The sequence below is a fragment of the Physeter macrocephalus genome, chromosome 6, assembly GCF_002837175.3.
Source record: "Physeter macrocephalus isolate SW-GA chromosome 6, ASM283717v5, whole genome shotgun sequence".
NCBI classification, from domain to species: Eukaryota; Metazoa; Chordata; class Mammalia; order Artiodactyla; family Physeteridae; genus Physeter; species Physeter macrocephalus.
The window spans coordinates 10,907,992-10,921,282 of record NC_041219.1 but is presented as its reverse complement, the minus strand read 5'-3'; the positions used below and the strand labels follow the sequence as shown (position 1 = coordinate 10,921,282).

General features: G+C 35.1%; 1 protein-coding gene across 1 annotated transcript in view; it reads left to right on the top strand.

The window, feature by feature from the left end:
* Positions 1–13,285, top strand: part of KRR1 (KRR1 small subunit processome component homolog) — a 19,601-nt gene extending 6,316 nt beyond the window's left edge. Inside the window, exons 2-10 of the mRNA XM_024122865.2 lie at positions 3,042–3,214; positions 4,666–4,800; positions 4,997–5,122; positions 5,210–5,293; positions 6,511–6,567; positions 8,344–8,514; positions 10,515–10,592; positions 10,701–10,794; positions 12,289–13,285. Of these exons, the coding sequence (XP_023978633.1) occupies positions 3,042–3,214; positions 4,666–4,800; positions 4,997–5,122; positions 5,210–5,293; positions 6,511–6,567; positions 8,344–8,514; positions 10,515–10,592; positions 10,701–10,794; positions 12,289–12,431 (1,061 nt within the window). The 3' untranslated portion in view covers positions 12,432–13,285. The remainder of the gene's footprint in view (positions 1–3,041; positions 3,215–4,665; positions 4,801–4,996; positions 5,123–5,209; positions 5,294–6,510; positions 6,568–8,343; positions 8,515–10,514; positions 10,593–10,700; positions 10,795–12,288) is intronic.
* Positions 13,286–13,291: the final 6 nt, after the last annotated feature.

Genomic DNA, 13,291 nt, shown 5'->3' with positions numbered 1-13,291 from the left:
TAGCATTGTGGTCAGAAAAGATGCTTGATATGATTTCAATTTTCTTAAATTTACTGAGGCTTGATTTGTGACCCAAGATGTGATGTATCCTGGAGAATGTTCCGTGCGCACTTGAGAAGAAAGTGTAATCTGCTGTTTTTGGATTGAATGTCCTATAAATATCAATTAAATCTGTCTGGTCTATTGTGTCATTTAAAGCTTCTCTTTCCTTATTTGTTTTCATTTTGGATGATCTGTCTATTGGTGTAAGTGAGGTGTTAAAGTCCCCCCCTCTTATTGTGTTACTGTCTATTTCCTTTTTTAGAGCTGTTAGCAGTTGCTTTATGTATTGAGGTGCTCCTGTGCTGGGTGCATGTATATTTATAATTGTTATATCTTCTTGGATTGATCCCATGATCCTTATGTAGTATCCTTCCTTGTCTCTTGTAACATTCTTTATTTTAAAGTCTATTTTATCTGATATGAGTATTGCTACTCCAACTTTGTTTTGATTTCCATTTGCATGGAATATCTTTTTCCATCCCCTCACTTTCAGTCTGTATGTGTCCCTAGGTCTGAAGTGGGTCTCTTGTAGACAGCATATATATGGGTCTTGTTTTTGTATCCATTTAGCAAGCCTTTGTCTTTTGGTTGGAGCATTTAATCCATTTACGTTTAAGGTAATTATTGATATGTATGTTTCTATGACCATTTTTAAAATTGTTTTGGGTTCGTTTTTGTAGGTCCTTTTCTTCTATTGTGTTTCCCACTTGGAGAAGTTCCTTTAGCATTTGTTGTAGAGCTGGTTTGGTGGTGCTGAATTCTCTTAGCTTTTCCTTGTCTGTAAAGCTTTTGATTTCTCTGTCAAATCTGAATGAGATCCTTGCCGGGTAGAGTAATCTTGGTTGTACGTTCTTCCCTTTCATCACTTTAATTATATCATGCCACTCCCTTCTGGCTTGTAGAGTTTCTGCTGAGAAATCAGCTGTTAACCTTATGGGAGTTCCCTTGTATGTTGTTTGTCGTTTTTCCCTTTCTGCTTTCAATAGTTTTTCTTTGTCTTTAATTTTTGCCAATTTGATTACTATGTGTCTTGCCGTGTTTCTCTTTGGGTTTATACTTTATGGGACTTGCTACACTTCCTGGACTTGGGTGGCTGTTTCCTTTCCCATGTTAGGGAGGTTTTCGACCATAATCTCTTCAAATATTTTCTCTGGTCCTTTCTCTCTCTCTTCTCCTTCTGGGACCCCTATAATGCGAATGTTGTTGCGTTTAATGCTGTCCCAGAGGTCTCTTAGGCTGTCTTTTCTTTTCTTTCTCTTTCCTTTATTCTGTTTCGCTGCAGTGAATTCCACCATTCTGTCTTCCAGGTCACTTATCCGTTCTTCTGCCTCAGTTATTCTGCTATTGATTCCTTCTAGTGTAGTTTTCATTTCAGTTATCTATATTTTCATTTTAATGTTGCTGGACATTTGGATTGTTCCCATTGTTTGTTATTATAAACAATGTGGTATAAACATGTGTGTACATACCTCCTGGTTGACATGTTAGAGAGTTTCTCTGGTTGTGTACCTTACATGGGATTGGAATTCTTGAATTGTAGGGTAGGGGATGTGCAAATAATGCTAAATCTTCCCAAAGGAGTTGTGCTGCTTTACACTCCCGCTATCAGTAGATGAGCACTAACACTTGCTGTTATCTGAATTTTGAATTTCTGTCATTTTGTTAAGTGTGAAATCATATCTGGTTGTGGTTTTAATTCAGACTTTCCTGATTACTAATGAAGTTAAACATCTTTACTTGTTTTGGTGCTATTTGTACTTACTATATTGTGAAACTCCTGTTGATTTCCTTAGCCAGTGGGTTTTTATTTCTTTGTTTTTTTAAATTCATAAGCATTGAAGTGTTTAAATTGGGTAGGATCTTGGTCAGATATCCATTTTGAGTAATCACTATTGTAGAATTTGAGGGTTTTGGGCAGGGGATATTGAGAAGTGAATGATAAATAAAGACTAGCTAATTCTCTGTGATTTGAACCAGAAGTAACAAAGTGGATGTGAGTATAAGAAACAGAAAGCAAGTTTACCTGACTGGAGTGGATAACATGAAGTATAAGACCTGCTTCTTAAACTTTAGTATGCATAGGAATCTCCTCATGAGACTGTTAAGATTGATTGCTGGGCTTCATCCCAGAGATTCACATTTAGTAGGTCTGGATGGAGCCCAAAAACTGCATTTCTAACAAACTCTCAGTTTATGCTGGTGCTTCAGGCCTATGGATCATATCTTTGAGTAGTACTGAATTAAAGTACAGCTGTTGGATTTAAGAGGTTCTTAAAATCCGGGACCAGGAGTTTTGATAAATGATATGGGAAATAATTTATAGCCCTTAGGAGGCATTTTGTTCTAGAGAGAGGAGACCTAGACTGAGCTTCATATTCCCTTACACAGGTCACTTAAACTTTTTGAACTGAATATCTTTTATAAAATGGGAATAATAATACCAGTTCTTCCTACCTTTCGTAGTTGTGAGAGTATACAGAAATAAGGCACATGAAAGCTCTTTGGAAAACCTAAAACCCTGTACTAGTGAATATTAACTGAAAGGGTACACTGGGGTCAAGCTTTTGAAAGTTTTATGTACACACACATGCACATATATATATACACATAGCCTTCACTTCATTGAGTCTGAAAGGTTACTTATATTTAAAATAGTAATGTAAACAAAATGGTGTTTGGATCTTCAATTCTAAGATAGTGTGGAGCAGTAGAAGTTTGTAGATATTGACTGTACCAGGTGTATGCCAATAAGTGGATCGAAGAAGAGTCCCTGCCCTTAAGGAACTTTGTCTTATGAGGCGACTGAAATACATACAATTTTAATACAGTATTTTGGTGATAGTGACAGAGGCATGTTCTTGGATTGTTGAATAATATAAAAAGCAGGGGAAAAGGAAATGCAAGGAGAGTATTGGGAAGCTTGTGAATGTATGCATACAAGTGTTCAAAAAGTGTCCAAAAGAAGTTAAATCTGATGTATAGATTTTCCCCCTTTGTAGATGAATCAGAACTCCTCACTGTTCCTGATGGTTGGAAGGAGCCAGCTTTTTCCAAAGAGGACAATCCCAGAGGACTCTTGGAGGAGAGCAGTTTTGCAACTTTGTTTCCAAAATATAGAGAGGCTTACTTGAAAGAGTGCTGGCCATTGGTACAGAAAGCCTTGAGTGAACATGTATGCATATCTTATGTATTTCATTGAGATTTTGTTCTTGCTTATATCTTTTAAGTAACTGAATGTGTGCTGATGGATTTTTTTTAAAGGTGCTACTATAGCTGGTTAATTTGATTCCTTTGATATTTTAAATCGATATTCCTTTGATATTTTAAACAGATATTTTAAACAGCTTACCTATAAGCTTTATCCTTACAGTTCATTTGTTTTTAGTTTTGTAAATAATAGATTACTTGGAAAAATTCACATGCCTTTAAATATTTAGGGGATTCACAGATGGTCTGAAACTCACTTGTGAACTCCAGATTTCACAATGTCTACTCTCTGCTACAATGGTTGCCATGAACCTGTACAGTTTGAGCTGAGGCATACTCCTGGTATTGTTTAACTTTCCATTGTAAATGAAAGATGTGGATGTAACCAACTTTCCTCTGCCGTGCCCCTAGAGCAGTGTATTTGATTTTTTTTCTCAAACTGGATTGAGACCCCTTAGTGAATCAAAAAGTCAATTTAGTGGCTATAATGAGCCTTCAGAAAAAAATACATCAATGTATCACATGTGGTAAGGATAAGTATCATTTTATGAAGCTTTTGGTTCACCTGTGTGTGTGTGTGTACACTAGATTGATAGAAAATGTATTTCTCAGCTGTGGCACTGCTCTAGAGTCATTTGTGCCCGTTAGGTATGAGAGTGGTTTAGCAAACTGCAGGTGTGTTTTACAGCTGTCTACATCGGAGATTAGACTCAATTTTGGGACTCAATTTGGGGTTTTTTCTGTAAACTCATAGACACCTAACCTTAGGTTTAATTGTTCGTCATTCACTATATTGAAATATTCTTCAGATTATGCTCACAAGTTAGAAAACAGCATTTTTATTCGCTTTGTTGAAATCTGATTCTTCCATTTGAAAGTTACTGCATAGTTTTAATCACTGTAGTAATCATAATCACTGCTTTTATTTTTAAACCTATGATAATTTGTTTTTACTTTGTATTTAGCTAATACAAACCAGCTAGAAAAAAGTTTGAAAGGGAAAGTCCATTCTCACTCTAGGGAGCTCACTCTAGATTACAGATTAGAGCTGGATCTAGCCAAAGTAGGGAAATTATATAGCTTTACATTTTTACCTTAATTTTTAAACATAACCTCATTTTGATTGATATATATTTTTTAAACTAGAGATAATCTTTATTCCAATAAGTATAAGTTATTCTTAAGCCAATTATAAATGTTTTCAATTGCCTGAGTTTTTTATATTCTTTGAAGTCTAAAAGTAATCAAGTATTCATTATTTACATTAACTTTCTAGCTTCTCCAAGGAGAGAGTTAATGAATTTTGAGATAGCTTAATGGCACAGAAATTATTAATTTGGTTAGGATCAGCTCTGTAATTATCTAAAATTGAATTCATTTTCAGACAACTGCTTATTTGCTCTTTTTGTATTGTAGCATGTTAATGCAACCCTGGACCTGATCGAGGGCAGCATGACTGTCTGTACAACAAAGAAGACATTTGATCCATATATCATCATTAGGGCCAGAGACCTAATAAAACTGTTAGCAAGGAGTGTTTCATTTGAACAGGTAAATTTAGAATTACAGAGACTTTGCTTTATTTGCATCAACATTAGAGACAACATATAACACTGTGTCCCCTCCTGCACCATAAAGTTTTCATTTTTGTGCTTAAATATCATTTTGTGCTTAAATTTCTTGGCTTGGAGAAGATATGTACTTGTCAAGAATATTGATGGAGTATTCTTTTTTATTTTCCCAAAAGGCAGTACGAATTCTTCAGGATGATGTTGCATGTGACATCATTAAAATAGGTTCTTTAGTAAGAAATAAAGAAAGATTTGTAAAAAGAAGACAACGGCTTATTGGTCCCAAAGGATCTACGTTGAAGGTACTTTTTGTTAGTGAAAAAGTATGTCTTCCTCTTTTGTTAGTTTTTAAGTGTACTGAACTTCAACTTATTGCTCTTTTGATATAGGCATTGGAACTCTTAACAAACTGTTACATTATGGTACAGGGAAACACGGTTTCAGCCATTGGACCTTTTAGTGGCTTAAAAGAGGTTCGAAAAGTAGTGCTATACACTATGAAGAATATTCATCCAATTTATAACATTAAAACCTTAATATTATGGTACAGGGAAACACGGTTTCAGCCATTGGACCTTTTAGTGGCTTAAAAGAGGTGAGAACTATTTATTCTCTTCAGTTAATTTTCCACAGAGAATAAATGAAATAATATAATAGTTCATTGGATAATATATTGTTTTATATATATATTTTTAGAATATGCTTTGTTTGATTTTCCATTAGTAAGTTCTTCATGTAATTTGAGGGAATTCGTGTAATTTCCTGGACCCTAACATATTATGGCCAACCTTTGGTAACTGAAGAGAGATCCATTTCTGAATTAGGAGGTGTGCACATCATTACTCCCTCCACTCGAATTTTAAGTAGGCATTTAAGGTCTCAGTCTGTAGCAAACATAAGAAACATGAAGTAATTACATGCATTTAAATGACTGGAGAATTGAACAGATCTTGTTCTTTGCAGTAATGTATTCAGCCAGTAGAGGTCAGGCTCAGAAAACTTCCTTTAAGATGTATTTTCTTTGAATGTTAATGTTTTTATGAACATCTTCTTTAGCTTGTCAGATGTTATGAGAAAATCTGTGGAGCAGATACTGTTTCTATTAACTCCTTTTGAGGCTTTTGTTGTATCTGGCAGTGAGGTTACTTGCTTTCCAGGGCCTTTAACCTTAATTCTATTGGATCTCTTTCTCATAAGTTATCTGCTTTTTTCTCATGGGGCAATAATAACTTAAATATTTTGAATATTTCACAGTTTTGTAGAGTCTAAGTATATTATTTAATTCTTATGACAGATCCTTAAGGTAGTTTTATTTCCATATTACAAATGAAAAAGCTGGAATAGGAAAATTAAGTGCCTTTGCCATATGAAGTGGCAGTCCCACTATTTGAGTGCATATTTTCTAACTCTAAATCCAGCCCTCTTCCCCCTAAATTTTACAGCTCCGGAGTGTTGTGTTAATTCTGTGTATAGCTTTTTATCAGTAAAGTTGAGAGACTTCATTGTATCCAAGGGAGGTTGACTATTATGAAAGATCTAGAAGCCAATCAGAACAGTTGAAGGGACTACAGTATCCAATTTGGTAGCCATTGCCTGGTTCATAGGCTATTTTGTGATATATTAATCCTCGTCTACCTAGTTCACTAAAACCTTTATACGTGACTGATTCATTTTTCTTTGCAAATTTCAGGTTCGAAAAGTAGTCCTAGACACTATGAAGAATATTCATCCAATTTATAACATTAAAGTGAGTGTTCACTATATACTACTACAAAGTGGTTATCAAATTGTTTTTAGCTACAGAAACCTTTCTTGAAAGTAAATCTTTTATGAAAGCCTAATATACAAAACAGGTAAAGCAGAGCTATTTTGGGTATATTGGGATAGAGTTCAGCCCACTCAACTCTATCCCAGTCCTATAGTTACTTCTTTGGAAGTTTAGGTCTCTTTGGAGTAAGTACAGTTTGAAAGCTCTTGAAGGGGACAGTGTAATGTAGTGAGTCACTTCCAATACAAATAAAATAAGCTTTATAGGATTTGTAGTAGATGGTACCAATCCAGTTTTCTTAGGTTATGAGCCCACATGTTATATTTAAAGATGTGATCTTTTACAATTCTGCCTTTTTCTTTTTTTTAATTAATTAATTTATTTAAAAAGATTTTTTTTTGGTTGTGTTGGGTCTTCGTTGCGGCACACAGGATCCTTTGTTGCAGCGCACGGGCTTCTCTATAGTTGTGGCATGCGGGTTTTCTGTCTAGTGGCATGCCAGCTCCAGGGTGCATGGGCTCTCTAGTTGAGGCACCCGGGCTTAGTTGCCCAGTGGCATATGGGATCTTCCCTGACCAGGGATCGAACCCGTGTCCCCTGCATTGGAAGGTGGATTCTTTACCACTGGACCACCGGGGAAGTCCTGAATTCTGCCTTTTTCTCTAAGTAAAGTCTGGAATATTTCAGATTGCATTAAAACCTATTTTGGAATTTAATGGAAGGTGGATTCTTTACCACTGGACCACCGGGGAAGTCCTGAATTCTGCCTTTTTCTCTAAGTAAAGTCTGGAATATTTCAGATTGCATTAAAACCTATTTTGGAATTTAACACTCAAATTATAGGCTCTTCGAGAGAGATCTGTTATATCCCTGTATGCATAAAGTTCATGATTGTTCTTGGAAATGTAACCATGGTATAATGAGTTGTTTTATGATGGATATTTGTTAAACAATCCTTGAATTTAGTGAAGTTAAGTTGAAAAGTCACTCTTAGATTGGGGTGAAAAAACGATTTTGAGTTACATTGGGACATTAAAGATAAAGAGAGCTCGTCTTGCATCTGATGCCTAGTTTGCATCCTCTGATGTTTCAGTGTCTATAAAATTCAGATGGAGTAGGGGAAGTGTGAAAACATTCGTTTTGTTGATCATGAGAAACTTTATTCTTTCCCTATGATATTTCAGGTGCTACTGAAAGCTTCCTGCTTGTAGGAAACATCACTAATTAAGAACTCTCCCTGCTATTGTTAGGTTGAATTTTAAAGGTTTCAATGAAATTATGGTTGAAAAACTGAGTCTTATTTTCATCTCAGTTTAACAATTCTAAATTTCTAATGGTTTTCTGAGGCTTGGTTAATTATGCATGTTTGAGATTATATATTTTTTCTTTCCGGAATTGGTTTAATCCTACTGAAGCGACTAAGAATTGTTCCTTTTAATTTTATTATTTATAGGAACAATGTTGATAATGTCTTAGGTTGAGAAACATATGACTTCTAAAATTAAAAATGTTTGGGACTTCCCTGGCAGTCCAGTGGTTAAGACTTTGCCTTCCAGTGCAGGGGGTGCAGGTTAAATCCCTGGTCAGGGAGCTAAGATCTCACATGCCTCGCGGCCAAAAAACCAAAAAGCATAAAACAGAAGCAATATTGTAACAAATTCAATAAAGACTTTAAAAATGGTCCACATCAAAAAAAAATCTTTAAAAAAATTTAAATTAAAAGTTTACTTTGTTCATATATTGCCATGGTTGAAGACCTTAATGATTAAACGAGAGTTGGCGAAAGATTCTGAGTTAAGATCACAGAGTTGGGAAAGATTTTTGCCACAGTTCAAGCACAAAAATGTGAATAAACGCAAGGAACCAAAGAAGAAAACTGTTAAGAAGGAGTATACACCATTCCCACCACCACAGCCAGAAAGTCAGGTCAGTATTAAATGTTGAATTTCTTTACATGAGGGGGAAACCATTTTAATCTATTTTTCTCAGAAACTTTGAGGGTATTTTGGGTGGAATTTCTGTGTATGTACGTTTGGGTGTGTAGAGATATAAGAAACTGAAGGTAAGTGTGAATAGGCTTATTCTGAACTAATTTGTATGGGGGTGGGGAGTGGAAGCTTCACACTGTGAGTGTAAACGCCATCAAGCTGGGTGGTGTCAGTTGTGTATCTGTAGCCACTATAAATGTTCCATGGTTAAAAAATTCAACGATTTAGTCTACAATGCTTTCTACTCTGCTTTAGCATCATTCATGTGACCATGTACTATAAGATTGCTCTGGATTTGAAATCTTTAGTCTAATATCTATCCTTTTTTTAAGACATGAATGCCTCTAATTTTGTCAACTGTCTTCTGGCATCATTCCCTTACTAAAATTTCCTTTTCTCTCTTGCCCATCACTGTTTTCTTTCATACTCCCTTTTCTTCTATTACACCTGCCCAACAAAACTAAAACTTGGATCAGTCCTAAAACTTGACTTCTTTCCCATAATGTGGCTACTGAACATAGCCGAAGAAAGTCATATATTTGGGTTGTATCCCTTAAAAATTCACGTTTCCAACCTCAGATAGGTCTTCAGTATTCTCTGGCAGCTCTGTGTCCTCTTAATTCTTTAGCCACCCTCCCACTCCAGTAAAATAAAATGCAATGTCATCTACTAGAAGTATTTGAGATTACGAGGGAAGAACTCTTTCAACTTCCTCTTCTCTCACAATTTTTTTTTTCCCATCTGCATCAATCCTTTCTTTGCCTGTTCTTTGAATTCTGTCTTCACCTGTCTTCTGAGGTGTCTTGCTTCATTATTCCCTTCCTTGGCTGTATGTTAAAGCCTTCCCTGTTTACGAGTTCTTTGTGCTCAGCATGTAAACCCATCTCTTTCTGTGTACTATATCTTGGTTTTCCCCACAGCCCTGTGTTTGTAGTTTTCCAGGAAGGTTTGATGAAAGGTCAAAGGTAAAAAAGGAATGATGATCATCATAGTAAAAAAAAAAAGAGTGGAAGAGTTGGATCTTGAGGTCTACTTTGGAAAACAAAGAAAGTGAAGCCAGGGAGAAAGTGTTAGTTGGGGGAAAGTGGAGTGATCCAGTTACTAAACTATGCTTCTGTAACACCTGATATATTTTGTATAGTCCTGTACTGTAGTTAGTAGTTGTCGTTCTTTTTTTTCTATGACTGTAAGCTTCTTGAATCAGCGATGTCTCATTTGACTTATTCTGCCACTTACTTGCTATGTAATTATGAGCATAATTTATTTAACCCATCCATGCCTCAGTTTCTTTGTACAAAAAATGGGGATAATGATCATACCTGTCTCAAAGAATTGTTAATGAGGATTAAGTGAGTTAGTAATTGTAGAGAGCCTAGTATTAGAGTTTAGTAGAACATTGCCTTAGGTAGACCAATTAATTATATGTTGACTACTTAATGAATTTTCTATTGCTTGCTCTAATTAGTACTTAATTAGTCTCCACATCCTGACAGTTCTTGCTTTTCATTTTGTATGCTGCAACCTTTTTTTTTTAAACAGGCTTTTCTCTTCTTTCTTCTGTACCTTTTATAAAGTGCTACTTTGCTCTCTTCACTCTTCTCAGGAACCTTCAGTCATTTCTAAATCATATCCCACCTCCCTTACCTGTCATTCATGTTTCTTCATGCTTCCCCAAAACTGTCTTTCCAGTTTCTGAATCATTGACCTTCCACCCCACCTCAAGCAGTCTGTTGTGTATACCATGAACACGTCACCTAACTTTCCTACCTACATGCTTTTGTGCATATATATTCTCCTCAGCTTAGAGGACATTTCCTTCTTTTTATGTTGCTACCTTTATAGAGTAATCATAGTGTTGACCCCACTGTCTTTACCTCAAGGTCAGTGTGAATTTCTTAGGAATTGACTTCTCATCTACATTAATACTGATTTCAACAGATTGATAAAGAATTGGCTACTGGTGAATACTTTCTGAAGGCAAGTCAAAAGAAGAGACAGAAGATGGAAGCAATAAAGGTAAGACTATGTCTGGCTTACAACACTAATTGCAAAGTTTATAGATACTTGAATTCTTATTTAACTACAAAAGCGTTTTTTAATGTAGTTTTTTTATTAATGATGTAGGCTAAGCAAGCAGAAGCTCTTAGTAGGAGACAAGAGGAAAGAAACAAAGCATTTATTCCACCTAAAGAAAAACCAGTTGTGAAACCTAAGGAAGGTAATGCTTGTTTTCCAACTCTTGGTATGCTGTAAAAGTCTGTTAGAGGAAAAGTAAACCCATAGTGGATTTGTCTGAAGCTCTCTGAGTGTTAAGAAATAACCATGTGTTTCATTAATTCTCTTAGCATTTCATTAATCACAAATCCTAGGGAAAAGCAATGACTGAGATAATTTATAATTTAGTAGCGGCTAATGCCTATTTAAGAGTATCCCAGATTGACAGTCCCTTCCTGACCTCTGTGCTGAGGAAGGACTCTGTTGTGAAAGATATAAACCAGAGCAGTGAATCTTCTGTAAAAAAAAAAAAAGTTGTACTTTCTTTACTTGTGTGATCTGTGGCTTAAAATTTGATTCCTGTACGGTTAACGTGGATTTCTCATCACTTGGGCTAAAAGACACCAACAAAGTAGCAGGATGATCTTTCTTACTCAGGGGCTTTTAAAAAGACACTCAGAGAAAACACGCTGATGCCTTTTCTTCTCATTCCTAGCCTCATTTTGATCTGTCTTCTCCTCTTTTGCATTTTCTTTTCCACTAGTAACACGTGTAGTCTTCTGTAAGGTAACTCTCCAAAGTGGTCAGTGGCACAGTGAGGGGAGGGAGGTCACCAAGCAGCACTGCACATGACCTGTTGGTCAAAGCCAGATGTAACATTACTATTTTGTTAATTTATATCAGTGTTAACAGCTTTAAAAGTATTGTAGTCTACTATTTAGATCCTTGGTTATATAAAAATTAAAAATATCATAAGCATTATAATTTCTAGTTTGTACAATCTGTCAGTTATGTACTCTGAAGGTATTCAATAGCTAGTTTAATCTCAATAGCTAGCTAAATCTCAGTTTATTACTGATTAAAGTGTAGCTATTCCACTCTAGTGGAGGCTTTAAGTCTGCTCTCAAGTTGCTGGGTTGTTTGATGACGTTTTAGCTTGTGGTTCTTTTATGTCCTGAGTGCTGTTCTTTAAATAATAAGAAAAAGTTGCATTTTTTTCACTGCTTTTCTCTGTTTTGTTCACACTTTTTGTGCTAAACACATGGGGTTGGGTTCTGTTAGGAAGACTTCCAGATACTCTCAGATTATTGTCTTTATTACCAAAATCTTGTTAAATGAAATACTACTTGTCATTAATTGAATATTCAGAAAACTAAGTTTTTTAAGGAATACTCTAAAGTTCCAAAATATGGAAAAGAATATAAATAAACATAATCGTATCTCAAACAATTTAAGGGAAAACATGTAATTTTAATATAGTTGAATCCAGTAATTGGTTCAAATAAAGTGTAATGCCATTTTCGTGTATATTTTCACTAATGTATTTTTAAAGTACTTTGTTTTCTCCTAGTTAGAAGAAATTTCTAACTAACTTTCCTTTAACTGTTTTATATTTTATAACATCTTTCAATTGTAACAGTACTCTGATATTATTGTCTTATAGATGTATTCTTTATTTGTTATAATCTAAAGAATTACATGTATTGTTTTTATTTAGCTTCTACTGAAACTAAAATTGATGTGGCCGCCATCAAGGAAAAGGTTAAGAAAGCAAAGAGTAAGAAACTGGGAGCTCTTACAGCTGAAGAAGTTAAGCTTAAAATGGAAGCAGATGAAAAGAAAAAGAAGAAAAAAAAGTAACATACAAAAAAGAAAACAAAAAACCCTGAGCTAGAATTTATTAAGCTATCTCCTTTTGTAAAGGATTTTGAGATACTAGGGCATTAGTTGCCTTATCCATGAGAAGGAATACCCTGATCACTTTTTTCTGAGTTTGTTTTGTTCTTTATATAAACAGCAATTCTTTATAAATTGTATTCTCCATGTTTTTTGAAAAATTTTATACTAGAAGGTGGTATATATGTGTTTATGTGCATTGCACCTCATCTATTCCAGGCAGGTTTTGTCTAGGCATGGTTTTAGGGGTAATTCTTAAGGTTGTAAAGATTTTTGCAATGTGGCTACTGTAATTATCCATCAAATCCAATGTCTGAGGCCATTGGTTAGTCTTTAAATATAATCTTGTCCCAGCATTTGGTTTTGAGGAAAACAGATTTTTTCAGTGCTCTAATGGCAACAAGTAAACATTTAGGTTTATCCCTTTTTGTAATCTCATTTTACATTTTGTTCCAAGATTAATCCATAATCCCAAAGTGCAAGGCCTTTTAAATTAATTCCCTATTCCAATATGAGTCTGAGGAAGTAGTAAACCAGAAAGACATCAAATTTGCAAGAGAACAGGGAAAACCAGATATTTAGAGTTGAAGCAGCATGCAACACGTTATATAGAAATGTTTTTACTGACGAGGGCCAGGACTCATCTAAATCTAGCTCACTGATTTCACATATTTAGAAGCTAAGGCATACAGGGGATAGGTTACTCACTGAAAGTCACAGCTGTGGCAGCTTGAAAACAATGCTTCTTCATAAAAAGTGGAAAGTAAAGATGAGTTTATCTTATAATGTTAGGAAATTGAACCATTTCTTCTTTTGAATGAGGG